The 27,759-nt window shown below is 43.1% G+C and overlaps 1 protein-coding gene across 1 annotated transcript in view; it reads right to left on the minus strand.

Moving 5' to 3' along the window:
- Positions 1 to 340: 340 nt before the first annotated feature.
- eda (ectodysplasin A) overlaps positions 341 to 27,759 on the minus strand; it is a 282,871-nt gene continuing 255,452 nt past the window's right edge. Inside the window, exons 7-8 of the mRNA XM_063059824.1 lie at positions 21,729 to 21,850; positions 341 to 720 (exon numbers count right to left, since the gene is read on the minus strand). Coding sequence (XP_062915894.1) covers positions 475 to 720; positions 21,729 to 21,850 — 368 coding nt within the window. The 3' untranslated portion in view covers positions 341 to 474. The remainder of the gene's footprint in view (positions 721 to 21,728; positions 21,851 to 27,759) is intronic.

The raw sequence follows: 27,759 nt of genomic DNA on the forward strand, positions 1-27,759 counted from the left end.
CTGATCATTCACAAGTCCCGTCCTTAGGACCCACTTGTCTTTAGTTCGTTCCACTTGCAAAGATGAAAGCAGAGATGCGTGCCGTCAGCACCAGCCAAATGTCCATTAATTCTGCAAGGGTGCTGCAGAACAAATTGAGTTATTCCAGTCCTCTAGGAGAAATGTGGACTGGGGAAATCAACTCATTAATAATACTCCTGTCACTGTTATAGACATTAAGGAGAACAGATTGCTGGGACCTTGATACAAGGCTGACAGAGTTGTGCCAGTTTAGGTAATTTCTTGATACAACTCAATGTAATTCATGCTCATTCATGGAAGTACATCAGGAAAATGGGAATCAACTTGTTTTGGTTAAATGAAATAAACTTTAACTTATGCTGTACTTCAATATAAATTTTGCATGACCTCTTTAAGGATGCTGCCTTTTTTTTCGGTTTTCACTTCTGTACTCGACTCCCTTATTTCCCACACCTATGGGGATTCTCCGAGTCTCACTGCTCCAAAGAACGTTGTGTGCTTGCTCATGTTTATGACTGTATCTTCGTACGTCATCTTGACTGCAATCCTCTGCCTGGCTTTCAGTAGGCACACACCAGCTGTGTAGCAGGTATTGAACTTTGACTTGCGGTTTTCAATGCTGCGCGTACACTGCAAGAATGGCTTGTCGTCTACAAGTATCTCGTGACTTGCGAAGTCAGTAAAGTTAATGTAGTAAACCTGAGAAAAACAAAGAACAATATGTGAACCACGTACTTAATATTGAAAACAATCAGTTTATAATTAAGACTCTGATATGAGGTACAGTTTTTGGTCTAAACAATATATACTCAATGGCAACTTTATTATGTACACCTGCTCGCTAATGCAAATATCTAATCAGCCAATCATGTATCTGCAACTCAATGCATAAAAGCATGCAGGCATTGTCAAGAGATTCAGTTGTTGTTCAGACCAAACATCAGAATGGGGAAGACATCTGATCTAAGTGCCTTTGATCATGGAATGATTGTCAGTGCCAGATAGGGTGGTTTGAGTATCTCAGAAACTGCTAATCTCCTGGGCATTTCATGCACAACAATCTCTAAAGGTTATGGAGAATGGTGCGAGAAATAAAAAAGACAGTCAGTGAGAGAGCAGCCTGTGAGAGAAAACACCTTATTAATGAGGAAGGCCAGAGGAGAATAGTCAGATTGGTTCAATTTGACAGGAAGGTAACAGTAGTTCAATTAACCAGGCGTTACAACAGAGGTGCGCAGAAGAGCACCTCTAAATGCACAACACGTTGACCATTGAAGTGGATGGGCTACGGCAGCAGAAGACCAGAAACATATGGCCACTTTATCAGGCACAGGAGGTAACTAATAAAGCGGCCACTGACTGTATTGTCGATCCAAATAGCAATGCCCTGACCTTTTTGCAGGTGCGTTGTGCAGAGGGAGTATTATAATTGTATGTTTGGCTGAAATAAACGCATGGAGCAGTATTTTTTAATTAAAGCAAGAAGATTGGCAGATATCAACTTTTGAAATATTGCTGGGGTTAGGATCAGCCCTCTCTGTACATCAGTACATCAACACTACCTTCAGCAGTGCTACTACATTGGCTTCGGTACCACTGTTGGCAGATCACAAATGAAACAACTATTAAAGATGGGAACAAATAATAGGATGTTCTATTTTCAACTTCGTTTTCTACCAACTGTATTTCTCTCTGAAATAATAATCTTTCAGAAAGAATACTTAGCATTTAGTTGCTGCTAGGCCATTATCCCTCACTCTGGGGCAGGGGCTCCCAATCTTTTTTATGCTATGGAGCCTTATCATTAACTGAGGGGTGCTTGGACACCAGATTGGGAACACCTGCTTTGCGGAAGCACTTTCTGGGTGCCTTGGGCTTAGCCTATCGTCATCTCAGAACTATTTCCACCATCCCAAAACCCTGCCCGCGTGGAGATTAAACTCACCCTATAAATGTGTATTGTTAAACCAACCCCAAGCTACGTGGCTCAATTCCTTTATAAAGCGGTTTAGTCACTGGCAGATGCAAACAGTATAGTTCGATTTGACTGATAGCTAACAGGAACAAAAGGTTAAAAGTTGATTTACTTTTCTCTTTTCTCATTTTATACTTGCCAAACCAAGCAATGTCAAGATCAGGGAATAAAGCACCCTCAATTTTTCCATTTGGCATTGCTGCTCAATAAATCAGAGGCTTAATTTTCTTTGGGAATTAGGTATTTTCCACAATCTGGAAACACAAACAGCAGCAAGGACTCACAGTCAGCAAATAACCAACATGCTACTTCCAGACCACAAAAACCCACAATGCTGGATGCTTTAGAACTTGTCGGGAACTTTACCCTACATGTGAGGTTTTGCTCTCTGAAATGTGTTTTTTTCTGTCAAATGAGCACAAATGTTGTGTGCCATGCACAAGTTGTGTGTACTGACATTTTCAACTTCACATCTTGAAGAAACAGCAGTCCATACTTATTCACAGAACAACCACCTCCATGACCTGGATCAACACGTTGACATCGTGTGGAGGCTTGCAGGCTTCAAGGACTCCATCAAGCAATGCCAGCCCAGGGCCATCCATGTTGCAACGGCTGTGGATGAGATGCCAGACGAAGATTGATCCAACCCCAGCTCCTGAACGGACAGACCAGGGCCACACTTCATCTTGAATCAGTTGAACTTTTCAATATATACTGGCTCAGTTGTCGCCCAGAATAAAAAGGTCCGTGTTCACGGAGACCAGAGTCAGCCGTGTTTGAAAAGTATACTAGACTCTATAAGCTCCAAACATGCCCTCTCACCAAGATCCAAGGCAGCTTTGCCGCGGTCCATCAATGTGTCCACGAGCAGGAGTGGCTTCAGAAAAACCAGTTGGCAGTATGAAGAGAAAAACCACCTGCCATACGAAACAACAACCAGATATTTGCTGACCTGTTTGGTTTGGCTTGGCTTATTATTGTCACGTCTGCCAAGATACAGTTAAAAACTTGTCTTACATACGGTTTATACAGATCAAGTCACTACACAGTGCACTGAGCTTGAATAAGTTAAATCAATGCAGAATAAAGTGTAAAAGTGTGGTGCAGGTAACTGATAAAGTGCAAGATCATAACGGGTGAGATTGTAAGGCCAAGAGTCCATCTTACTGAACAAGAGGTCTGTTAAAAGGTGTGATAGCAGTGTGACAGAAGATGTCCTTGAGTCTGTTAGTGCATGCTTTCAGGCTTTTGTATCTTCTGCTTCAAGATTGGACTCATAAGCCACTTGAGAGCCCATAAGTAGATCAACAGAACGAAGACCATCATCCTCGACCTCGAGGGACAGCCACGACGACGACGACGACGATCTTCTGCTAATGGGCAAGGGGAGAAGAGAGGATGTCCAGGGTGGTGGGGTCTTTGATTATACTGGCTGCTTTACTGAGGCAGCAAGAAGTATAGACAGAGTCCGAAGTGGGTAGATTGGTTTCTGTGACGTGGTGAGCTGTCCCCACAACTCTCTGCTGTGTCTTGCAGTCATGTACAGAGCAACTGCCATACTAAACCGTTGGGAATCCTGACAGAATTCTTTCTATGGTGCACTGACAAAATCTGGTAAGAGTCGACAGTGACAAGCCAAATGTCTTTGAGTAGAGGAGTTGGTGAGCTTTCCTGGCTACGTCATTTGAGCACATCACTTGCGTCACAGTAGTGTAGTGGTTAGCGTGACGCAATTAAGCTCAGGGTGTTCCATACTTCGGAGTTCAATTCTACCACCGTCTCTGAGGGGTCTCTGTGATCCCACCCCACGGAATGTGTGGGTTTTCCCCAGGCGCGCTGGTTTCTTGATATAACGAGTAGGTTAATTGGTCATTGTAAATTGTTCTATAATTAGGTCAGGGTTAATTGGTATGTGTTGGCGTGTGGCCAAGTGGTTAAGGCATTCGCCTAGAGATTTGAAGGTCACCAGTTCGAGCCTTGGCTGAGGCAGCACGTGTGTCCTTGAGCAAGGCACTTAACCACACGTTGCTCTGCGACGACACTGGTGCCAAGCTGTATGGGTCCTAATGCCCTTCCCGTGGACAACATCGCTGGCGTGGAGAGGGGAGACTTGCAGCATGGGCAACCGCTGGTCTTCCATACAACTTTGCCCAGGCCTGTGCCCTGGAAACCTTACAAGGCGCAAATCTGTGGTCTCATGAGACTAACAGATGCCTATAATTGGTATTGTGGGGTTGCTGGGGCAGCAGGGCTCAAAGTGCCAGAATGGCCTACTCCGCACTGTATCATGGGTAACAGCCTCCCCTCTATGGAGTTCGTCTATACTTATCACTCCCCCAGTATATTAGCCAGCATAATCAAATACCCCACCCACCCTGGGTATTCTCTTTCTCCCCCTCTCCCATCAGGCAGAAGATACAAAATCCAGAAAACGCTCCTGAAAAGGCCTCTTGCATGGTAAGATTCAGATTCTGAAAAGATGGACTTGTGACCTCTCTACCTTGTCATGACCTTGATTTTTTGTCTACCTACCACAGTGATGAGAATGAAGTCATCCTGGTTTCCAGCAGTCTGTCTAGCTAACCCTTTTAAGTTCCAACTTATTCAGTAACGCACAATTGTATGCACAAGCAGGATAAATGGTCACTTGTACAAGCCTTGGTTTTTGACCCAACACAAAACTACTCTCGAATTGCAGTTAAATAATTGCACAACTTTGTTTTATTTTAAGTGATATCCTATTTCTTAAAATCCCGCTATTTCTTGGAATTGTGTTCCAGATCATTAAGTTATTAAACTGGAAGTTTAATATAACTTCAAAGATCTGGAGCATTTTATTTCATTATAGTGTATGTAAAAGTCTAAATACAATTGTTTTAATGGATTTCCTCAAAATAGTAAAGGATGACAGGGCATAGTGGAGGAATAAAGTGGCAGAAACCAAAACCTGAATCAAAAAGGCAGGTCCTCATTGGTTTGTAAAGATACATTTTGGGACGGCTGGAAAGAGGGTCTGTGACAGTCTTAAGCAGAGTGGATGGGAGCTCCACACAACCACTATGTTATCAGTTCCTGCCAGAGTCACCTTATGTGCAGAGACTCCTGCACCAATGTCACTTTATGTGTGTATATATATGTGTATGTGTGTGTATGTATGTATATATATATGTAAACATGCTCACCCCATCTTTCTGCTGCCTTAACAGGGATATTTCTCCACCTCAATGGGATCCTACCACCCAACACATCTTTACTTTCCTCATCACATTTCTGATATTTGCAAGTATCGCTCCCTTCATGATTCCCTTGTCCATTCATCCCTCCCCACTAATCTCCCTCCTGGCACATACTCCTGCAAGTGACAGAAATGCTGCAGCTGCCTATTCACCTCCTCCCTTGCCACCATTCAGGGGCCAAGTCAGCCTTTGAGGTGATGCAACACTTCACCTGCAAATCTGCTGGGGTTGTCCATTGTGTCCCTCGTTTCTGACACGGCCTCCTCTACATTGGTTGTATGTTCAGGGACTGCTTTGTCGAGCACCTCCACTCTATCAGCCAAAAGCAGTATTACTCAGTGGCTAACCATTTTAATTCCCATTCCAATTCTGACATATCGATCCATGTCCTCCTTTTTGCCACGGTGAGGCCACTCTCAGGGTGAAGGAGTGATACCTCATATTCTGTCCAGGTATCCTCCAACTTGATGGCATGAACATCAATTTCTCCTTCTGCTAACTCTTTCCTTCCCCCTTCCCTCTTCTTCGGTTTCCCACTCCGCCTCTTACGACTTCTCCTCACCTCCAATCACCTACCCCTCATTCCTTCTTCCCTTTCTCCCACGGTCCACTCTCCTCTCCAATCATATTCCTTCTTCAGCCCCTTATCTTTCCCACCCACCTGGCTTCACCTATCACCTTTCTGCTAGTCTTCTTCCCTCTCCCTCCACCTCTTATTCTGGCATCTTCCTCCTTCCTTCCAGCCTGAAACATTGACTGTTTATTCATTTCCATAGATGCTGCCTGATCTGCTGAGTTCCTCCAGCATTTTGTGTGTGTGTGTTGTTATTTATTGTTTTTTTTATTATTGGGATTTCTACCTTACTTGCATTTTTTTAAATGCTGCATCGGATTCAGAGTAACAATTATTTCATTCTCCTTTACAGTTCTGTACTGGAATTGACATTAAACAATCTCGAATCAGGAACAAAATTTTCAGGAGAGAAAACAACATCAAGACCGGAGTTTATGAGGAGACAATGCTGCCTAATGGCGACTCCTTTGTTTGCATCTTCAGAAACAGCTCTACTTCTGTCTTTAATATCTCCATTTTTCCCTTTCAGGGTTCTTTTGAAGACCCTGACCTGGAGTTACACACTGACTTCGGTTCTTTGGGGAATGGGCCCCGCTCTCAGGGTTTCACAACTGGCTGTTATTTGACATGCCAACGGCTCGGCATACGAGCTCAGCTTGCCTTTGGAGGGCTGGGATCTTGTGGCTCTGGAGACGGGTGGATCGGAGGTCGGTGTCCCGGCAGGTTGGTCTGTTGTGGGAGTTGGAAGATCTATAGCTGTGTGCCCAGAGACCTGAGATCTTTGGGCACAAAGCTCGGAAACTTCTAACATTGTAACCAGCCAGTTGTTTGTTATGTCTCCCCTCTTGCTGTGAACCAGAGACACCCCTTTCTCCCTTATTAGGGAGAGAGAGAGCCTGTGGTATGTCGAATACTGGGTGAACAAGTAGTCTTTGGGGTACTGCAAGTCTGTGTTTGTGCTGTTGCCTTGGTGCATGCTTGAGTGCTCGATGGTGGGTGCCGATGCTTTTTTTTGCCGGTGGGGGGACGGAGGATCATTGCTTGCTGCCGTTTATGCGTGGGAGGGAGGGGAGCTGGGGGGGGGGGCGGTGACATATAACTGTCGTTCATTCTTTGGGGGCACTCCTCTGATTTTGTGGATGGTTTCAAAGAAAAAGCATTTCAGGATGCATATCGTATACATTTCTCTGTCTTTAAATGTACCTTTGAAACCTTTGAAATGCAAAGCTTCTGCAGATGGCTAAGAAGTACAAAAGCAATGGGTACATTTTTTAACTTCTTATTCTCCAGTTCTTAAGAAATGACAAAGTACAAAATAAGTTTATTATGACAGTACATATATGTCAAAATATACAACCCTGAGATCCGATTTCTTGCAGGCATACTCAGTGAGTCCAAGAAACAAAACAGAATCAATGAAAGACCTCTCTCAACAGGATGGACAAACAACCAATTTGCAAAAGACAAACTGCAAATGCAAAAGTTTAAAAAAATATTGAAAACATTAGATGAAGAGACCCTGAAAGTGACTGTATAGGTTGTGGGAAAGTTCAATAATGGGTCGAGAGAAGCTGAGTGAAGCTATTCCCTCTGGTTCAAGAGCCAGATGGTTGAGTGGTAATAACTGGTCCTGAACCCGGTGGTGTGGATCCTGAGGCTCCTGGACCTTCTTCCTGACGGCAGAAGTGAGAAGAGAGCACAGCCTAGGTGGTGTGAGTCCTGGATGATGGATGCTGTTTTCCTGTGTCAACGCTCTATGTAGATGTGCTCAATAGTGTGGAGGGATTTATCCAAAATAGACTGGACTGTATCGACTACTTTTTGAGGGATTTTCTGTTCTAGGACAGTGGTATTCCTGTCCCAAGGCTGTGATGCAACCAGTTAGTATACGTGCCACTACACATCTACAGAAGTTTGTCAAAGTTTTAGATGTCATGCCAAATATTTGCAAACTTCTAAGGAAGTAGAGGCGCTTCCGTGCTTTCTTCGTAATTGCACTTATGTGCTGGGCCCAGGCCAGATCCTTTAAAATTATAACACCGAGGAACTTAAAGGTACTGACCCTCTCCTCCTCTGATTCTGTTGAGGAATGATTCATGGACCTCTGGTTTCCTCCTCCTGAAGTCAATAATCAGCTCCTTGGTTTTGTTGACATTGAGTAGAGGTTGTTGTTATGGCACCTCTCAGCCAGATCATCAATTTCCCTCCAATGTGCTTATTCATCACCACCTTTGATTCAGCCAATGAAAGTGGTGCCATTAGCAAACTTAAATATGAAATTGGAGCTGAACTTAGCCACACAATCATAAATGAGTAGAGCAGGGGACTAAGCACGCAGCCTTGTGGTGCAGCTGTACTGATGGAGATTGTGGAGGAGACGTTGTTGCCAATCCAAATTTGTAGGGGTCTGCAAGTGAGGAAAACGAGGCATCATTTGCACAAGGAGGCATTGAGGCCAAGGTCTTGAAGCTTATTGATTAGTTTTTGCCACCTAATGGCAAACTTTTAGAGACAAGCTCAGGAAATGTGGCTTTTGTGAATCTTACACATTTTAGAGGATCAGATATTTTGCAACTCAACTTCTAGTGTCCCAAGTCTTGCCAAAGATTCGAAGAAGGAGTCTGAGAGTCTGAGTGGGAGTGCCGAGAAAGACATTTTTGAAATTTTCGTTTTTTTTTTCTCCAACGGCTTTCTGAGAGGCGGGACTGCGCAGGCGTGTGACGTTGGGCAGTGCAGCGCGGCAGATTTAAAAGGAACAAAGCCTCATAGAGCGGGCAGCGTAGTTTGCGGGCGGCGGAGTGAGCCGGGAGCAGAGTGAAGACCTAAGGGCTTCAGCTCACCGGGCTTAGGCAGAAGCGGGCGAGGCGAGGAAGGTTTGACATTCATTTTCTGTTGTTATTTGAGGAGAGGGGCATTATGAGTGAGAGGGCAGTTTGCTGTTCTCGGTGTCGGGTGTGGGAGGCCCTGGAGTCTCCAAGCCTCCCGTACGTCTACATCTGCGCCAAGTGCATCGAGATGCAGCTCCTAAGGGACTGCGTTACGGAACTGGAGCTGCAGCTCGATGACCTTCGTCTGGTCAGGGAGAGTGAGGAGGTGATAGAGAGGAGTGGAAGGCAGGTGGTCACGCTGGGGCCACGGGAGGCAGACAAGTGGGTCACGGTTAGGAGGGGGAAGGGGAAAAGTCAGGTGATGGGGAGTACCCCGGTGGCTGTGCCCCTTAACAACAGGTACTCCTGTTTGAGTACTGTTGGGGGGGACAGCTTACCCGGGGGAAGCGACAGTGGCCGTGCCTCCGGCACAGAGTCTGGCCCTGTAGCTCAGAAGGGTAGGGCAAGGAAGAGGAGGGCAGTTGTGATAGGGGACTTGATAGTGAGGGGGTCAGATAGGCGATTCTGTGGACGCAGTCCAGAGACCCGGATGGTAGTTTGCCTCCCTGGTGCCAGGGTCCGGGATATTTCTGATCGTGTCCAAGATATCCTGAAGTGGGAGGGTGAGGAGCCAGAGGTCGTGGTACATATAGGTACCAATGACATAGGTAGGAAAAGGGATGAGGTCCTGAAAGGAGAATATAGGGAGCTAGGAAGGGAGTTGAGAAAAAGGACCGCAAAGGTAGTAATCTCGGGATTACTGCCTGTGCCACGCGACAGTGAGAGTAGGAATGCGATGAGGTGGAGGATAAATGCGTGGCTGAGGGATTGGAGCAGGGGGCAGGGATTCAAGTTTTTGGATCATTGGGACCTCTTTTGGCGCAGGCGTGACCTGTACAAAAGGGACGGGTTACACTTGAATCCTAGGGGGACCAATATCCTGGCAGGGATATTAGCGGGGGCTACTGAGGTGACTATAAACTAGAATGGTTGGGGGGTGGGAATCAAATTAAAGAGGCTAGGCGTGAGGAGGTTAGTTCACAACAGAGGGATGGGAACCAGTGCAGAGAGACAGAGGGGTGTAAAGTGAGGGTAGAAGCAAAAAGTACTAAGGAGAAAAGTAAAAGTGGCAGGCCGACAAATCCAGGGCAAGCATTAAAAAGGGTCACTTTTCAACATAATTGTATAAGGGCTAAGAGAGTTGTAAAAGAGCGCCTGAAGGCTTTATGTGTCAATGCACGGAGCATTCGTAATAAGGTGGATGAATTGAAAGTGCAGATTGTTATTAATGATTATGATATAGTTGGGATCACAGAGACATGGCTCCAGGGTGACCAGGGATGGGAGCTCAACGTTCAGGGATATTCAATATTCAGGAGGGATAGACATGAAGGAAGGGGAGGTGGGATGGCGTTGCTGGTTAAAGAAGAGATTAACGCAATAGAAAGGAAGGACATAAGCCGGGAAGATGTGGAATCGATATGGGTAGAGCTGCGTAACACCAAGGGGCAGAAGACGCTGGTGGGAGTTGTGTACAGGCCACCTAACAGTAGTGGTGAGGTCGGAGATGGTATTAAACAGGAAATTAGAAATGTGTGCAATAAAGGAACAGCAGTTATAATGGGTGACTTCAATTCTACATGTAGACTGGGTGAACCAAATTGGTAAAGGTGCTGAGGAAGAGGACTTCTTGGAATGTATGCGGGATGGTTTTTTGAACCCACATGTCGAGGAACCAACTAGAGAGCAGGCTATTCTGGACTGGGTTTTGAGCAATGAGGAAGGGTTAATTAGCGACCTTGTCGTGAGAGGCCCCTTGGGTAAGAGTGACCATAATATGGTGGAATTCTTCATTAAGATGGAGAGTGACATAGTTAATTCAGAAACAAAGGTTCTGAACTTAAAGAGGGGTAACTTTGAAGGTATGAGACGTGAATTAGCTAAGATAGACTGGCAAATGACACTTAAAGGATTGACGGTGGATATGCAATGGCAAGCATTTAAAGGTTGCATGGATGAACTACAACAATTGTTCATCCCAGTTTGGCAAAAGAATAAATCAAGGAAGGTAGTGCACCCGTGGCTGACAAGAGAAATTAGCGATAGTATCAATTCCAAAGAAGAAGCATACAAATTAGCCAGAGAAAGTGGCTCACCTGAGGACTGGGAGAAATTCAGAGTTCAGCAGAGGAGGACAAAGGGCTTAATTAGGAAGGGGAAAAAAGATTATGAGAGAAAACTGGCAGGGAACATAAAAACGGACTGTAAAAGCTTTTATAGATATGTAAAAAGGAAAAGACTGGTAAAGACAAATGTAGGTCCCCTGCAGACAGAAACAGATGAATTGATTATGGGGAGCAAGGACATGGCAGACCAATTGAATAGTTACTTTGGTTCTGTCTTCACTAAGGAGGACATAAATAATCTTCCAGAAATAGTAAGGGACAGAGGGTCCAGTGGGATGGAGGAACTGAGCGAAATACATGTTAGTAGAGAAGTGGTGTTAGGTAAATTGAAGGGATTGAAGGCAGATAAATCCCCAGGGCCAGATGGTCTGCATCCTAGAGTGCTTAAAGAAGTAGCCCAAGAAATAGTGGATGCATTAGTGATAATTTTTCAAAACTCATTAGATTCTGGACTAGTTCCTGAGGATTGGAGGGTGGCTAATGTAACGCCACTTTTTAAAAAAGGAGGGAGAGAGAAACCGGGAAATTATAGACCGGTTAGCCTAACGTCAGTAGTGGGGAAACTGCTGGAGTCAGTTATCAAGGATGTGATAACAGCACATTTGGAAAGCGGTGAAATGATCGGACAAAGTCAGCATGGATTTGTGAAAGGAAAATCATGTCTGACGAATCTCATAGAATTTTTTGAGGATGTAACTAGTAGAGTGGATAGGGGAGAACCAGTGGATGTGGTATATTTGGATTTTCAAAAGGCTTTTGACAAGGTCCCACACAGGAGATTAGTGTGCAAACTTAAAGCACACGGTATTGGGGGTAAGGTATTGGTGTGGGTGGAGAATTGGTTAGCAGACAGGAAGCAAAGAGTGGGAATAAACAGGACCTTTTCAGAATGGCAGGCGGTGACTAGTGGGGTACCGCAAGGCTCAGTGCTGGGACCCCAGTTGTTTACAATATATATTAATGACTTGGATGAGGGAATTAAATGCAGCATCTCCAAGTTTGCGGATGACACGAAGCTGGGTGGCAGTGTTAGCAGTGAGGAGGATGCTGAGAGGATGCAGGGTGACTTGGATAGGTTGGGTGAGTGGGCAAATTCATGGCAGATGCAATTTAATGTGGATAAATGTGAAGTTATCCACTTTGGTGGCAAAAATAGGAAAACAGATTATTATCTGAATGGTGGCTGATTAGGAAAAGGGGAGGTGCAACGAGACCTGGGTGTCATTATACACCAGTCATTGAAAGTGGGCATGCAGGTACAGCAGGCGGTGAAAAAGGTGAATGGTATGCTGGCATTTATAGCGAGAGGATTCGAGTACAGGAGCAGGGACGTACTACTGCAGTTGTACAAGGCCTTGGTGAGACCACACCTGGAGTATTGTGTGCAGTTTTGGTCCCCTAATCTTAGGAAAGACATCTTTGTCATAGAGGGAGTACAAAGAAGGTTCACCAGATTGATTCCTGGGATGGCGGGACTTTCATATGAAGAAAGACTGGATGAATTGGGCTTGTACTCATTGGAATTTAGAAGATTGAGGGGGGATCTGATTGAAACGTATAAGATCCTAAAGGGATTGGACAGGCTAGATGCAGGAAGATTGTTCCCGATGTTGGGGAAGTCCAGAACGAGGGGTCACAAATTGAGGATAGAGGGGAAGCCTTTTAGGACCGAGATTAGGAAAAACTTCTTCACATAGAGAGTGGTGAATCTGTGGAATTCTCTGCCACAGGAAACTGTTGAGGCCAGTTCATTGGCTATATTTAAGAGGGAGTTAGATATGGCCCTTGTGGCTACGGGGGTCAGGGGGTATGGAGGGAAGGCTGGGGCGGGGTTCTGAGTTGGATGATCAGCCATGATCATAATAAATGGCGGTGCAGGCTCGAAGGGCCGAATGGCCTACTCCTGCACCTATTTTCTATGTTTCTATGTTTCTATGTTTCAAACACACTGTTTATCATGAAAACATTCCAAAGTAATTATCAGAGCTCCAGTTACTTTACGATCATCTTTCAATAAATCCTAAAGTGCACAAATATATAATGAACATCAAAATCACATACAGGAAAGGTCAGCCAAGTTCTTTAGTTAAGTTTCATCTTTGTAATGTTTGCCAACATTCTTCATTTTTGCTGTTTTCAATTTGAGGAGTGAAGTTTGAAGCCATCGCAACCACTGCTAGTAATGTTATAAAAGCTGTTGCAACAGACAATACTTTCTCTTCTGTTATAGGTTTTGTCAATCCCTACATATTGCCCCCTAGCTCGAAAGACCGTATAAGCAGCTTTACTGGCATGTTATATATACACTTTATATTTTAAAAGCAAACACCCTTCCTACATGGTTTTCTAGACTTTTTTGAACCTACTGCTGACAAGGTTATCCCTGCACCTTTACACAGTTACAATAGCTGTTCTCCCTTATTGACACCAACAGCTTTTTATATTGAACTTTTTCCACAGTGAAAGACCCTCCAAACAAATTTCAACAGTGTGTCTGTTACATTAGCAGATTTTGGCCCAGACTTGATTTTGAAGATACAATAGACTTTGGATGCGGGAGTCTGGAACCAAAAGACAATCTACAGAAGGAAAGTAATGGTCAATGTTTTAGACTGAGACACTGCTTAAAATTTCGATTCTTTTTTTTATTTTAGGCACTTGAGAGGATAACTATTTCAGGATAGATGAAATATAACTTTGATCCAGTTGGATAGTCAGAAAATATGGAGCTTTGTCACTAGGGCACTGATAGACAGACTGGAGCTTCTCAACAACTGAACACAGTAGATGATCATCCAGATGTGGCATGACCACAGGAAGGAGATTCTGTGTCTCTGGCTTCAAGAGGATATTCGCAATCTACATGGCTGGCTGAAACAAATGTGGAAAAATGTGGGGTCATCCACTTTGGTGCACGAAGCAGAATATTTTTTCAAAATGGTGAGAAATGGAGAAATACTGACACTTAAAGGATCATGCATGACCCTCTTCACAATTCGCTGAAAACGAACTTGGGTGCTGTGAGCCATTAAGAAGGCAAATGGTGTGTTGGCTTTTCTAGTGAGGGGGTTTGGGTACTGGAACCAAGATATTTAACCACAATTATTTAAGACAATAAGCTACAGGAGCAGAATTAGGCCATCTGGCCCATCGAGTCTGTTCTATAATTTAATCATGGCTAATTCATTTTTCCTCTCAACTCTGTTCTCTTTCCTTCTTCCGTATTCTTTGATAGCCTTTCTAACCTGTGAATCTGCACTTTACGTCCTTGGTGAGACTGTTTCTGGAGTATTTATATAGATTTTCATCTCTTTATTTAAAAGAAACTAAGTAATGCTAGAGTGAGAGTACAGCAAATATTGATTAGATTGATTCCACTGAGGGTATATTTCCTCTATGAATAGATTAGTCTCAGTACTTGGAGATTAGAAGCACAGGAGACTACCTCATTGAAACATACAATGTTTTCTAGGGGTCGGCAGGGTGGAAGTCCTCCCTGGCTAGAATCACAGGGCACAGATGGGTATAAGATGAGAGGTGACTTAATAAAGGCGAATAATGTGACAGAGTGGACAGTCAGTGCTTTTTTCCTCAGAGTGGTTAATACGAGAGGACTTAATTTTAAGGTGATTGGATGAAAATAAAGAGGAGATGTCAAAGGTAGGTTTTTTTTTACACAAAGAGCGGTAACTGTTCGGAAAGCACTGCCAGCAGTAGTGGTAAAGGCTGATACATGAGGGGCGTTTAGAAAGAAACATGGATAAAAGAAAAATGTAAGGCGACATGGGAGGGAAGGGTTAAATTGATCTTAGATTAGGTTAAAAAGTTGGCACAATTTGTGGGCTGATGGAGCTGTACTGTGCTACTGCTTTATGTTCAGCCCCAGAATAAACCACTTAGCACTGCAGTGAGGAGAATTTTCTTCAAACAGAGAGTGATGAACCTTGAGAATTCTCTATCTTCGAGAGCTGTGGACATTCAGTTGCTGAGCTCATTCAAACCATACCAAGTGTATGAAATTCTATTAAAGAAATCAAGGAATACTGAAATAAGAGGAACTTGGAGCTAGACAGGAAGATCACTGAAGAATTGAAGTGCAGGCTCAAAGGGTTAGCTTGCTTCCTCCTAAACTTAATGTTCTTGGACAGGACAGGTTTTGATGAATCCAGATTTATAAAGGACAGACATGCATAGGAATTACTGTGTATTGAGTTATCAAAGGCATTTAGTCAGGATTACAATAATCCATCCCTTAGGGACAGAATTAGTTTAGGATGAGTGGGTAGCTGTTAACTGTGGCAAGCAGATACGAAACAGTGAATTAAGCCTCTGGCAATGACCTATTTCATTCTGTCAAACACAGATCTCTATTTCAATAGCTTGGCATCTTTATTCCACAGAATTCAACCTTCTTGATCAAAGGCAACTATCGCCTAGATTTTTTACTTTACTTCTCAGAGCATTTAATCTCACGGTTCTATTAATGCCAGTAGCAATAACACAAGAGAATAGGAGCAGGAGTAGGTCACCTGTTGCTCTATGATTCAAAATCAATATGGTTGATCTACTCCAGGCCCAGACCTCAACTCTTCTTCTGTGCCAGCTGAGCAAGCTAGGTCTTTGCTTTTTGGAGCAAAGGAGGCCGAGAGGTGACTTGATAAAGGTGTATGTGATGATAGAGAGGGCAGTCAGCACCTTTTTTCCCAGAGTGGATATAGCTAATATGAGAGGGCATCATTTTAAGGTGAACGGAGGAATGTATAGGGCAAGTGCTAGAGGGATAGAAACATAGAAACATAGAAAATAGGTGCAGGAGTAGGCCATTCGGCCCTTCGAGCCTGCACCGCCATTTATTATGATCATGGCTGATCATCCAACTCAGAACCCCGCCCCAGCCTTCCCTCCATACCCCCTGATCCCCGTAGCCACAAGGGCCATATCTAACTCCCTCTTAAATATAGCCAATGAACTGGCCTCAACTGTTTCCTGTGGCAGAGAATTCCACAGATTCACCACTCTCTGTGTGAAGAAGTTTTTCCTAATCTCGGTCCTAAAAGGCTTCCCCTTTATCCTCAAACTGTGACCCCTTGCTCTGGACTTCCCCAACATCGGGAACAATCTTCCTGCATCTAGCCTGTCCAATCCCTTTAGGATTTTATACAATTCAATCAGATCCTCCCTCAATCTTCTAAATTCCAACGAGTACAAGCCCTGTTCATCCAGTCTTTCTTCATATGAAAGTCCTGCCATCCCAGGAATCAATCTGGTGAACCTTCTTTGTAGGCAGATACACTAGGGGCATTTAGGAGACTCTCAGGTAGGCATGTGGATGAAAGAAAAATGGGGGTCTATGTAGGAGGGAAGGGTTAGATTGATCTTAGATCAGGTTAAAAGCTTGGCACAACATCGTGGGCTGAAGGGCCTATACTGTTCTAATTATTTATCTCCAAGTTCAGCCAAGGAATGAATGGCAGATTATGTAACTGTTCAGAGCCCCAGGACCTGGATTAATCTTGGCTCATTTTAGGATATCCCATAGATCCTTTCTCACTGTAGTCAATGAATCCAACCCCGTTTTACCCTTCACTGCAGTAGAGTACTCCATCAACACCACAGTTGTCTTGATTGAAATCAGCAAAAGAAAAAGGAGAATTGAAAGATAGGAGGCTCTGAGGGAGGGAAGGATTAGATTGATCTTCGAATAGGTTAAAAGGTTGACATATCATCATGGGCCAAAAGGCCTGTACTGTGCTGTAATTTCTATGTTCTAAAGAATGAGAATCATACAGCACAGGAGCAGGGTCTTTGGCCAAATAGGTCCAAGATGCGTGTCTAAACCTATTTGGCCCATATCACTTAAACCTCTCTCTATCCATGTACCTGTCAAGCATCTTTGAAATGTAGTTATTGTACCTGAACAATAGCAACTCATTCCATATATGCATCAATCTCTGAAGAATAAGTTGTTCCTTGGATTCCTTTTAAAGCTTTCCTTTCTCACCATTTATTGATATACTCACCCCATAACCTCAGCTAGCAAAGTCTAATGTAGATGGGATGAATTCTACTCAGTCAGGAAGCAAGGGCATGAATATCCAAGTACCTGTCACTTTAATACTCCTCACTCCACTTTAAACCTTCAGTTCTCAGCCAGCTACTCTGTTCCAACAAAAACAAATTCAAGGGACTTCACTTCACCTTCCCACCAGATGCAGTTCTTCTGGACTCGATGCTGAATTTAACCACTTCGGTGAATGAAACCCTTGCAGCAAATTAAATGCTTACATTTCAGATATGGAATTTCAGGTAATTTTTCTGCTCCTCACACTGATAGCTTGTGTTATACTTTGTCTTGCTTCTTACATAATCCATTACTAAAATCCTTTGCCTTGCACTATCTTTCATCTCTCTCTTAAAAGACTTAGGAATGTGTTATTTTGTCTCCTTAGCCACATCACTGATACAGATTCAGATTAGTTGGGTTCAAGTATCAATCTCTGCAAATCTGAGTCAATCTGTACCTCAGATTCTGGGCAGTCTAACTGGTTGATCAACCTCCTGTGTGAGTCCTTATTCAAAGACTTCAGAATATACAATGGACCATATTCACCAGTTTGCTCTTAACTATTTTATCTATTAATCTTCAATGAGTTGCAGTTAATTACTGAAATATGAATTATCTTTCGCAAGTCCAGTTGCCTCTGTGCTGTCCCTTTATTCTTTTCAGAGTATTCTTGTCATGGGTGGGGCTGGCTAATTTGCCGGTTGAAAGCCGTTTCCGTCGTGTTGGTCGATGATTGGCCGTTTAAAGGATGTGGCCACTCTCTCCCATCGGTTGCCTTGGGCACCACGGAACCGGTTTTCAGTTCTGGGCATCTCGGGGTGGTGTAAGAATAGGACGTGCAAGTGACATGGCCTCTTTCCTTTGTCTCTGCGGTCCACTTCAAGGTGAAGTCGTGACCAGCCTCAAGGCACCACTGGGAAAGATGAGGCCCCCTGTGTTTGTTTAATTAAGTATTCTTTTGTAGCATGCTTAGTTTCTCAGTTTTATAACTTAGGGAGATTTAATGGAGTACATGTTAAGTTAAAGGGTGACTGAATGTCTGTAATGTAGTTCTGTGTAGTTTACACAAGGACTTGTTTAGTGTTTCATTGTTCATTTTTAAATAGTTAACATGCCCATTTGCAATCCTTGTCTTCTGTTTCACTCACTGAAGCCTCAAATCTGCCTCCATGCTACAGTTCTGTTATTACATCCTCCAGATAAGTGTGAGCTGGTTCATTTTGGTAGGCCCAATATGATGGCAGAATATAGTATTAATGGTAAGAACCTTGGCAGTGTGGAGGATCAGAGGGATCTTGGGGTCAGAGTCCATAGGACACTCAAAGTTGCTACGCAGGTTGACTCTATGGTTAAGAAGGCATACGGTGTATTGGCCTCCATCAATCATGAGATTGAGTTTAAGAGCCGAGAGGTAGCGTTGCAGCTATATAGGACCCTGGTCAGACCCCACTTGGAGTACTGTGCTCAGTTCTGGTCATCTCACTACAGGAAGGACGTAGAAACCATAGAAAGGGCGCAGAGGAGATTTACAAGGATGTTGCCTGGATTAGGGAGCATGCTTTATGAGAATAGGTTGAGTGAATTCGGCCTTTTCTCCTTGGAGCGACTTGATAGAGGTGTACAAGATAATGAGAGGCATTGATCGTGTGGATCATCAGAGGCTTTTTCCCAGGGCTGAAGTGGCTAGCATGAGAGGGCATAGTTTTAAGGAGCTTGGAAGTAGGTACAGAAGAGATGTCAGGGGTAAGTTTTTTTACGCAGAGAGCAATGAGTGCGTGGAATGGCTGCCGGCAGCGGTGGAGGTGGAAATGATAGGGTCTTTTAAGTGACTCCTGGATGGCTACATGGAGCTTAGAAAAATAGAGGGCTATAGGTAAAGCCTAGGTAGTTCTAAGGTAGGGACATGTTCAGCACAGCTTTGTGGGCCAAAGGGCCTGTACTGTGCTGTTTGTTTTCTATGTTTCTATGTTTCTATTCCTGTTTCACCATTGCAGCTGGTTGGACTGTATCCTCAACTCCGCATTCTTTTTGTGTAATACGTTGGCACGTGTGGTTTAATTCCCTTGCTAGTATGGTCTGTTTTCACATCGCTCCCCTTCGTTAAGAGTTGGGAATGAGAGAAAACAAATTAGATTTAAGATGCAGAAAAGGTAGTGGAGGAATGGATAGGACAAAGGGAATAATTGTGTTAGGTTGAGACCAGGGTTGCCATGGGGATGTTGATAGTGATCTACTCAGTAGTGATCAAGAGGTGTGAAGCATTGCAAAGGGCAGCAGTATTGGGGAAGAAGAGGGAAGAAAGGCAATATTACAGATGATGAGTTACAGTGCAAGTAGTCAATTCTGATATAGACAGAGAAAATAATTACCCAAAGGCACAGATTTTAATATTGAGCCAAGAAAGAACATGAGGCTGCAGAGAGATATGTCTGAATTTTCTAAGTATCAGTTAGCAGTGGATAATTTGTATGTGGATATATAACACTGTTCACAACTAAGAGATTACGCAATTAAGACATAGTTGAGTTATTTTTTCCTCTTCTAGAGTCATGAATCTTTGGACCATTTCTTTACAGGATGTTATGAACACAAGATATTCTGCAGATGCTGGAACTCTAGAGCAACACACACAAAATGCTATGGAAAGGAATAAACAGCTGACATTTTGGGAAGAGACCCTTCACTTGGACTAATGATTACAGGTGTCCCCCGCTTTTCGAACGTTGGCTTTACGAAACCTCACTGTTACGAAAGACCTACATTAGTACCCTGTTTTCGCTTTCAGAAGGTGTTTTCATGAAAAAAAAGCAGTGCGTGAAAAAATCAGTGCGTGATAAAAGGTAGCGCGCTGCGCGCCCCGGATTCGAAATGGCATTCTCGCCGGCATTGCTTAAACACGTGCCTGTGAGCAGTCGTTTGCAAGATGAGTTCTAAGGTATCGGAAAAGCTTAAAAGAGCTCGTAAGGGTGTTACACTTAGTGTAAAACTAGACATAATTAAGCGTTTTGATCGTGGTGAACGAAGTAAGGACTAAGTGAGTTTGGCTTGTGGAAGGTGACGAACATGATGTTGAAGAGGTCTTGGCATCCCATGACCAAGAACTAATAGATGAAGAGCTGATGCAACTGGAAGAGGAAAGGTTAACAATCGACACCGAATGCAGTAGCGAATGGACCGAAAGTGACTGCGTGAGATTTTCGCTGCAATGATAAAGTACAACTTTAATTTTGAAAGGGTACGTAGGTTTAGGGGATATTTGCAGGATGGTTTGAGTCCTTCCTTATAAAGAACTGTATGATAGAAAAATGCGCAAGGCTCAGCAGTCAAGCAAGACTTCCGCATCAGCCACAGCAGACGACGAACCTCGACCTTCGACATCGAGGCAGGCAGTCATAGAAGAAGATGAGCTGCCTGCTCTAATGGAAACAGACGACGAGCTGACACCCCAGTGTCCCACCACTCCGCGATTCACGGAGAATGCAGCGGTAGCCGGGAGACACACAGCCCATCTTTAAGAAAAAAGCCGAAATGAACATGCTAATTAATTAGGTGCCGCCCGACACGTAATTAGTTAGCATGTTTATTTCGGCTTTTTTCTTAAAGATGTGCTGGATGCCTCCTGGCTACCGTTGCACCCTTGCATGCTTCACGGTTCGGTTATCTGTCGGCGGCATGGAGGGTGGGGGCCACTGCACCACCCAACCTGCGACGACTCAGTCTAACACACCATCATCAGTGTGCTCGGCGTGGAACCAATTCCGGTAAGTGATACTACACTGTACAAACATTATTTCTACTTTATATCAGCTGTGTATTTTTACGTGTTATTTGGTATGATTTGGCAGCTTCATAGCTTAAAGGTTACTGGAGAGCGCTTGCGCCATGTTTTTGCCAACAGCGCTTGCGTGAGATTTTCGCTACGGAGAACAATTCAGTAATGATTGTGGAAAAGTATTTCTACTTTATATAGGCTGTGTACTTATCATATCATTCGTGCTTTTACTATATGTTACTGTTATTTTAGGTTTTATGTGTTATTTGGCATGATTTGGTAGGTTATTTTTGGGTCTGCGAACGCTCACAAATTTTTCCCATATAAATAAATGGTAATTGCTTCTTCGCTTTACGACATTTTGGCTTACGAACCGTTTCATAGGAACGCTCTACCTTCGGATTGCGGGGGATATCTGTATTTGTAAAGTAGAGATACAGTATATAGATTCTTGATAAGCAAAGGGATGAAAAGTTACCAGGGGTAATCAGGAATGTACCACTGAGACAATCAGATCAGCAATAATCTTATTAATTGACAGAGATAGCTTGAGAGGTGGGGTGGCCTAGTCCTGATCCCAGTTTGTAAATCGGTGATCTTTTTTGTACTTGGGTATACATTTCAGATTGTTATGATTTTACCACAGTTGAATTACACTGGCCACTTACAACTGGAATGAAATGGGGAAGAATGTAATAAGCCATGAGCAAATGGTTAAAAACCTTTACAATTAAATGGAATTTATTTGATCTAATGAGAAATAGTTTCAATGACGGTACGGCAGGAAAATGAACTATGTTGATTTGCTTAATCCTTGTACAACTGGGAGTAAACAGATACCAATGAGATGTATAGTGACCATTTCCACATTGGAATGACGGGATGGGATGTATTTATCTGTACCTGTGTTAGTGACATCAACACAAAACCAGTGACAACCACCAAACCCTACCCACATACATATACCCATGTCTACCACCAAACCCAGCACTTGCCCGCAACTAGTCATTAGGTCCAAGACCGTACTCACTTCTACCTGACTATAGATGAAGTAGGTGCCATCCGCAAGTACCTCCAACTGTCCACTTCGGCTGTGTAATCGGAAGACCTTATGATTCAGCGACGATCGAACCCAGTCGGCCAGAACACCACCTATGAGATCTCATCGTGAGAAGGGCAGTCACTCAATACATGGAAAAATATGCAGCAAAGTTCTAAAATAAAAAGAAACTAAGCTAACATTGTTAAAACAATGGTTTATTGGCTTTAAAAAAAAGGATCCATGCATGCAGTAATGAAATTCATCTGAATGATAGGCTCAAATGTACAGTGAATCAAAATATTAAATCTATTTCTTCCTCCACAGAAGCTGCCTGACCTGCTGGGTGTTTCCAGATTTCTCCATTTGTTCCAGGATATCACATATGGCAGTAAGATCACCCCACCTTCTTCTAAACTCTCAGGAATATACATTATGATTTCTATACCTACTCCTAATAGGTCATAAACACAAGAGATTCTGTAGATGCTGGAAATCCAGAGCAACACACTAAAAGTGTTGGAGGAACTCAACAGGTCAGGCAGCATCTATGGAAAGGAATAAAGAGTTGATGTTTGGAACCGAGATCCTTCATCTGGACTGATCAGGCCTGAAACGTTGACTCTTTTATTTCTTTCTATAGATGTTACCTGGCCTACTGAGTTCCTCCAACAGTTTGTATATGTTACAATAGGTCAATATTCTTGTCCTGTGAGTCAGTCTAATGTATTTCTCTTTGACTACCTCTGATGCCATTGTTTCTCTAATGATGGGAAAAAGACTTTCTGCAGTGCATGTCTTAAGTGTCACAAGTGCTCTGCATAATTCTGATAACACTGCTTCATTTCTAAACACCACACCCCTTATAATAAAGGCCAAAGAGCTATTTGTCTTCCTAACCACTTGCCGCACCTACCTAATTTATTGCATTTAATGCACAAGAAAACTTAGCTTCATCCTTTCTCCATTGAGATAATAGCATGCCATTAGGCACATGAGCTCACGTCTTACATTACACTCTACTGCTATGTTTTCTCCTGTTCACTCACCGTATCCACCTCCAGTTGCAAAGTCTTAAACATGCTCTCCTACCCACTTCCCCGTCATCTGCAGACTTGGATATGCGTCTCTCTGCTACCACCCCCAGGATATTCAAGTACATTGTATGTAATTGAGGGCTATGAACTGATGGGGCACTAGTTACATCCCTCCGGGTGCAGTAGTATGAAAATATGAAATATTTCCACCTTAAAGGACAGCAGCACCGTAAAAAAACATATTAGAAACTTTTGTGGGATATTTTAATCTGACATCACTGGAGATTTTAGAGTTACAAGTTTGGGGACATTCAACATGGGTTCAGAGGAAATAGTGGTCAAGGAATAAGCATAAATAAAATTCAAATTCTAGTCTTTTTTTATTGTGTAATTTCTAAGCATTCAATTACTAGGTAATATTCAAGCAGTGTTTTCTGGAAATCATGTGGGATTACCATTTGTATGGAGATACTGGCTAGAGCAGATGTTCCATTTGTTTCAATTATTGAGGTACAACATGGAATTGGCCCCTCCGGCCCTTCAAGCCATGCCGCCCGGCAATCCCCGATTTAACCCCAGCCTGTTCATGGGACAATTTACAATGACCGATTAACCTACCAACTGGCACACCTTTGGAATGTGGGAGGAAACCGGAGCACCCAGAGGAAAGCCTCACAGTCATGGGGAGGAAGTACAAACTTCTTACAGACAGCATCGGGAGCTGAACCCAAGTCGCTGTTTGTGCCACAGAATAAAGAGACTGAGACAACGAGGAATTTCTTCAGCTAGGAAGTAGTGAATCTGTGGGATTTGTCGCTACACAGACCTGTGGAGGCCAAGTCACTAGGTGCAATTAAGGCAGAAATTGATATGTTTTTGATTGTTAAGGGCGGGGGGGTTAAGGGTTACAGGGAGAAAGTAAGACAATGGGGTTGGAAAAGTCGGCCATAATTGAGTGACTGAATAGACTCGACGGTCTGAATGGTCTAATTCTGTTCCTATTATCTTGTACAGATGGCATTTGGTAACCTGAGCAAATTCAAGTTATGAGAAGGGAATGAGTCCATAGAGATTGTAATAGTGGCATGGTCTCTCTCCTTGCAGCTGAGAACTGTGGACACTAAAAGTTTGATCTGGAGAAAACCAGCTGATCATTTTACCACAAAAGGGAAAACTGCATGTCAAGTAATTGCAGAAATGGGTGATCCTAACCATGGAAGTTACAGGAAACACTTGATCCCAAGAGTGCCTGGTTGGGGTGGCAAGCTGCAACCATCACTGGATCAAGCCACCAGAAAAGATGGTCCTTATATACCTTAAAGGTAGGGGATGTATTAAAGGTACAGCAGCTATAGAAAAGGGACAGAATTAGCCTTTTTATAGTTTATAGTTATACTTTGCCTCTGTCCATTTGTTTGTGCCTTCAGCAACTCAAAGGAATCCCTTAAGCACTACAACAGGCATGTAAAAATCATTCACTGCCGCATCAAATTCACGTCAGGCCACAATCATCAGCAGATCTCTCAGAACCCAAGTCTGATGGCTCGGATCAGATTCGACCCATGCTTCTCTCGAGTTGTAATTTGATCAGAGATTAATTGGAAGAGCGGTAACAAGAGTCAGAAAAATGAACAGGATCTCCTTAACTTTGATTTGCATACTGACAAGTAGCACCTGTTTTCGAAGACTGGATCTATAAAGTCAACCAATTACAGAATACAGCAGTCCAGAGACCTTTAGCGGGTAGGGAGTAGGAGGGTAGGGAGGTGAGGGTGGGGGAAATATCTCCTATGGCTGGATCACCACAGGGGTCATGTTTGTGCTCTAAACTATCATATTTTGCTTTAATCAAACTTTTATTTGAAAATCAAAGCATTGCGAAAATCTGAAACAAATAGAAAATTCTGAAAACACACCTTGGTGGGATAATATCGAAGGAAAAAGATCTGATGAAGTTTCAACCTGAATTATGAGCTCTGCTTTTTACTTTCTGCCACCTTATTGCACTTGCTGCGTGTTTCTAGTATAGTCTTGTTTTTCTTAAATATAGCTAACAAAGAAACACTGCACAGGATTGGCGGAGAGAGTTAGGTGGTGGCTAATGTACAATAGACAATAGGTGCAGGAGTAGGCCATTCGGCCCTTTGAGCCAGCCCCGCCATTCACTGTGATCATGGCTGATCATCCACAATACGTTCACTGGCCTTGCTTCTCTCCATTATACTTGACCTGTTGAACATCTTCAGCACTTTCCGTCTTTATTTCTCAATCCCAGCATGACAAAAATAAGCAAATTTGAATGGTCTGGGTCTAGTTGATGCACGTGCCAATGAAATCAGGCATCTGGGCACACATACACTCTCAATGTTTTCAGATGCTGTTTTGCAGAGGATAATTACTCAGTTACCCTTAAGAAAAGCAGCTTTTTCTCCTAACCCCAGGGTGTGAATGCAGCAAGCATCTCTATCTCTATCAGAGGTGACGCAGTCGACAATTGGCTCTGATCTGGGCCAACAATTACGTATCGGGTGGCACCTAATTAATCGGCATGTTTATTTCGTTTTTTTTCTTAAAGATGTGCTGTGTGCCTCCTGGCTACCGCTGCACCGCTGCACACTTCACGGATCGGTATCGCTCGGCGGTCTGGAGGGTGGGGGGCTGCTGCATTACCCCAGCCTGCGACGACTCAGCCTAACACACCATCATCAGTGTGCTCGGCGTTGCCTTCCCGATGCCCGTAAGTGATACTACACTGTACATACATTATTTCTACTTAATATAGGCTGTGTATTTTTACATGTTATTTGGTATGATTTGACATCTTCCTAGCTTAAAGATTACAGGAGAGAGTGTTTTTCCCAACTGTGCTTGCGTGAGATTTTCTGCCGAGAGTGCTTGCACTGTGTTTTTGCCGATGGCGCTTGCGTGAGATTTTCGCTATGGACAACAGTGCAGCAATGATTGTGGAAAAGTATTTCTACTTTATATAGGCTGTGTATTTATCATATCATTCCTGCTTTTACTATATGTTACTGTTATTTTAGGTTTTATGTGTTATTTGGCATGATTTGGTAGGTTATTATTGGGTCTGCGAACGCTCACAAAATTTTCCCATATAAGTAAATGGTAATTGCTTCTTCGCTTTATGACATTCCAGCTTACGAACTGTTTCATAGGAACACTCTATCTTCGGATGGTGGGGGAAACCTGTACTTTGAAAATATTGCTTTGGGAACGCATTCTTTATCTCCCCGTGTTTGTCCTTGAGAATACCTCTCTCCACTCTTGCGTTAGCCCTACTGGGAACTCAGTGCTGTACAGTAAGACTCTATGGTTCTAAACAGCAAGCTGATAGTTACCAGGATATATATATATATATATATAGTTATGGAGCTAAGGTGCCTAAGACTTTAGCCAAGCACTGTATATTATGTCTTTCCAGTTCCTGAATAGCACTTAATACTACTGAACAAATACAAAGCTAAATATTCTTATTTGTTTCCCAGCCACTTTCCTATTGTAACCAATATACAGTACTGTGCAAAAGTTTTATGCACCCTAGCTCTATATATGTGCCTAAGACTTCTGCACGGTACTGTGTCTAAGAGTTTTTAAATGGCCCCAATGTTTCTGACTTTACCACCACACACTCACCACACTCTTCGCTCTCAGCTTTCTGCGTGTAATGTGCACTGATGGAAGTGTGATGTAATAATGTTGCCGTGAGCTTTGGAGGGTCATCAGGAGCAACAGTGAAGAGTGAAGATTCTTTCTGACTGATGAGATTTAAGAAAAGAGAAAGAAACAGTGGAATACCAGAGAAGTAGTAGGAAGTGTTAAGAGTTAAATCCAGTACCATTACCAGTTCAAGGCCACGTTCTTAGCCACTTGCTCTGCATGTTTTATACTTATGACAGTGAAGGTAAGTACAGGTCCAATGCTATATTCAAGTTTGCTGAGTACACCACTGTTACTGGCTGAATCAAAGGTGGTGTGGTGATGAATCAGCATATAGGAGACATATTGAAAATCTGGTTGAGTGGTGTCACAACAACAACCTCTCATTCAATGTCAGCAAGACCAAACAGTTGATTATTGACTACAGGTGGAACAAATTGGAGGCCCATAAGCCAGTCCTCATTAAGAGATCAGAGGTGGTGAAGGTCAGTAACTTCCAATTCCATTGTGTTGTCATATCAAAGGATTTGGCCTGGGACCCGCATGTATGTGCCTTACAAAGAAGGCACAGCAGTGTCTCTACTTTCTTAGAAATTTGCAGATTGGCATGTCATCTAACACTTTGGCAAACTTCTACAGATGCACAGGGGAGAGTATCCTGCTAGGTTACATCACAGCCTGGTATGGAAACACCAATGCCCATGAATAGAAAAACCTACAAAAAATAGTGGGTACAGCCCAGCCCATCACAGGAAAAACCTTCAACGCTATTGACATTTTACAAGGAGCACTGCCACAAAAAAGCATACATGACCAAGGACCCCAACCATCTGGGCCATGCTCTCTTCTTGCTGCTGCCAGCAGGAAGGAGGTACAGGAGCCTTGGATCCCACACCACCGGGTTCAGGTACAATTATTACCCTTTAACCATCAGGCTACTGAACCCACGTTGATAACTTCACTCACCTAAACTCTGAATGGATTCTACAACCTAAGGACTCACTTTCAATGACTCTACAACTCATGTTCTCAGTTTTACTTGTTTATTTATTTATAATTTCATTTGTTTTCCTTTATTTGCACAGTTTGTCTTCTTTTGCACATTGGTTGTCTGTCAGTTTTGTTTGTGTGTATTGTATTACTAGGTTCTGTAAATGCCTGCAAGAAAAGGAATCTTTGATGATAAATTTACTTTGAAGTAAAATTAAGAGTTAGATATGGAACATTTTGTAATGCTTTAAATGTCTTTACAGTAATTATTTCAATAATGGAGAGAATGGCCAGTGTAACAGGAAAACAATCCTTCC

Source organism: Mobula hypostoma, chromosome 10 (genome assembly GCF_963921235.1).
Source record: "Mobula hypostoma chromosome 10, sMobHyp1.1, whole genome shotgun sequence".
Classification (NCBI taxonomy): Eukaryota; Metazoa; Chordata; class Chondrichthyes; order Myliobatiformes; family Myliobatidae; genus Mobula; species Mobula hypostoma.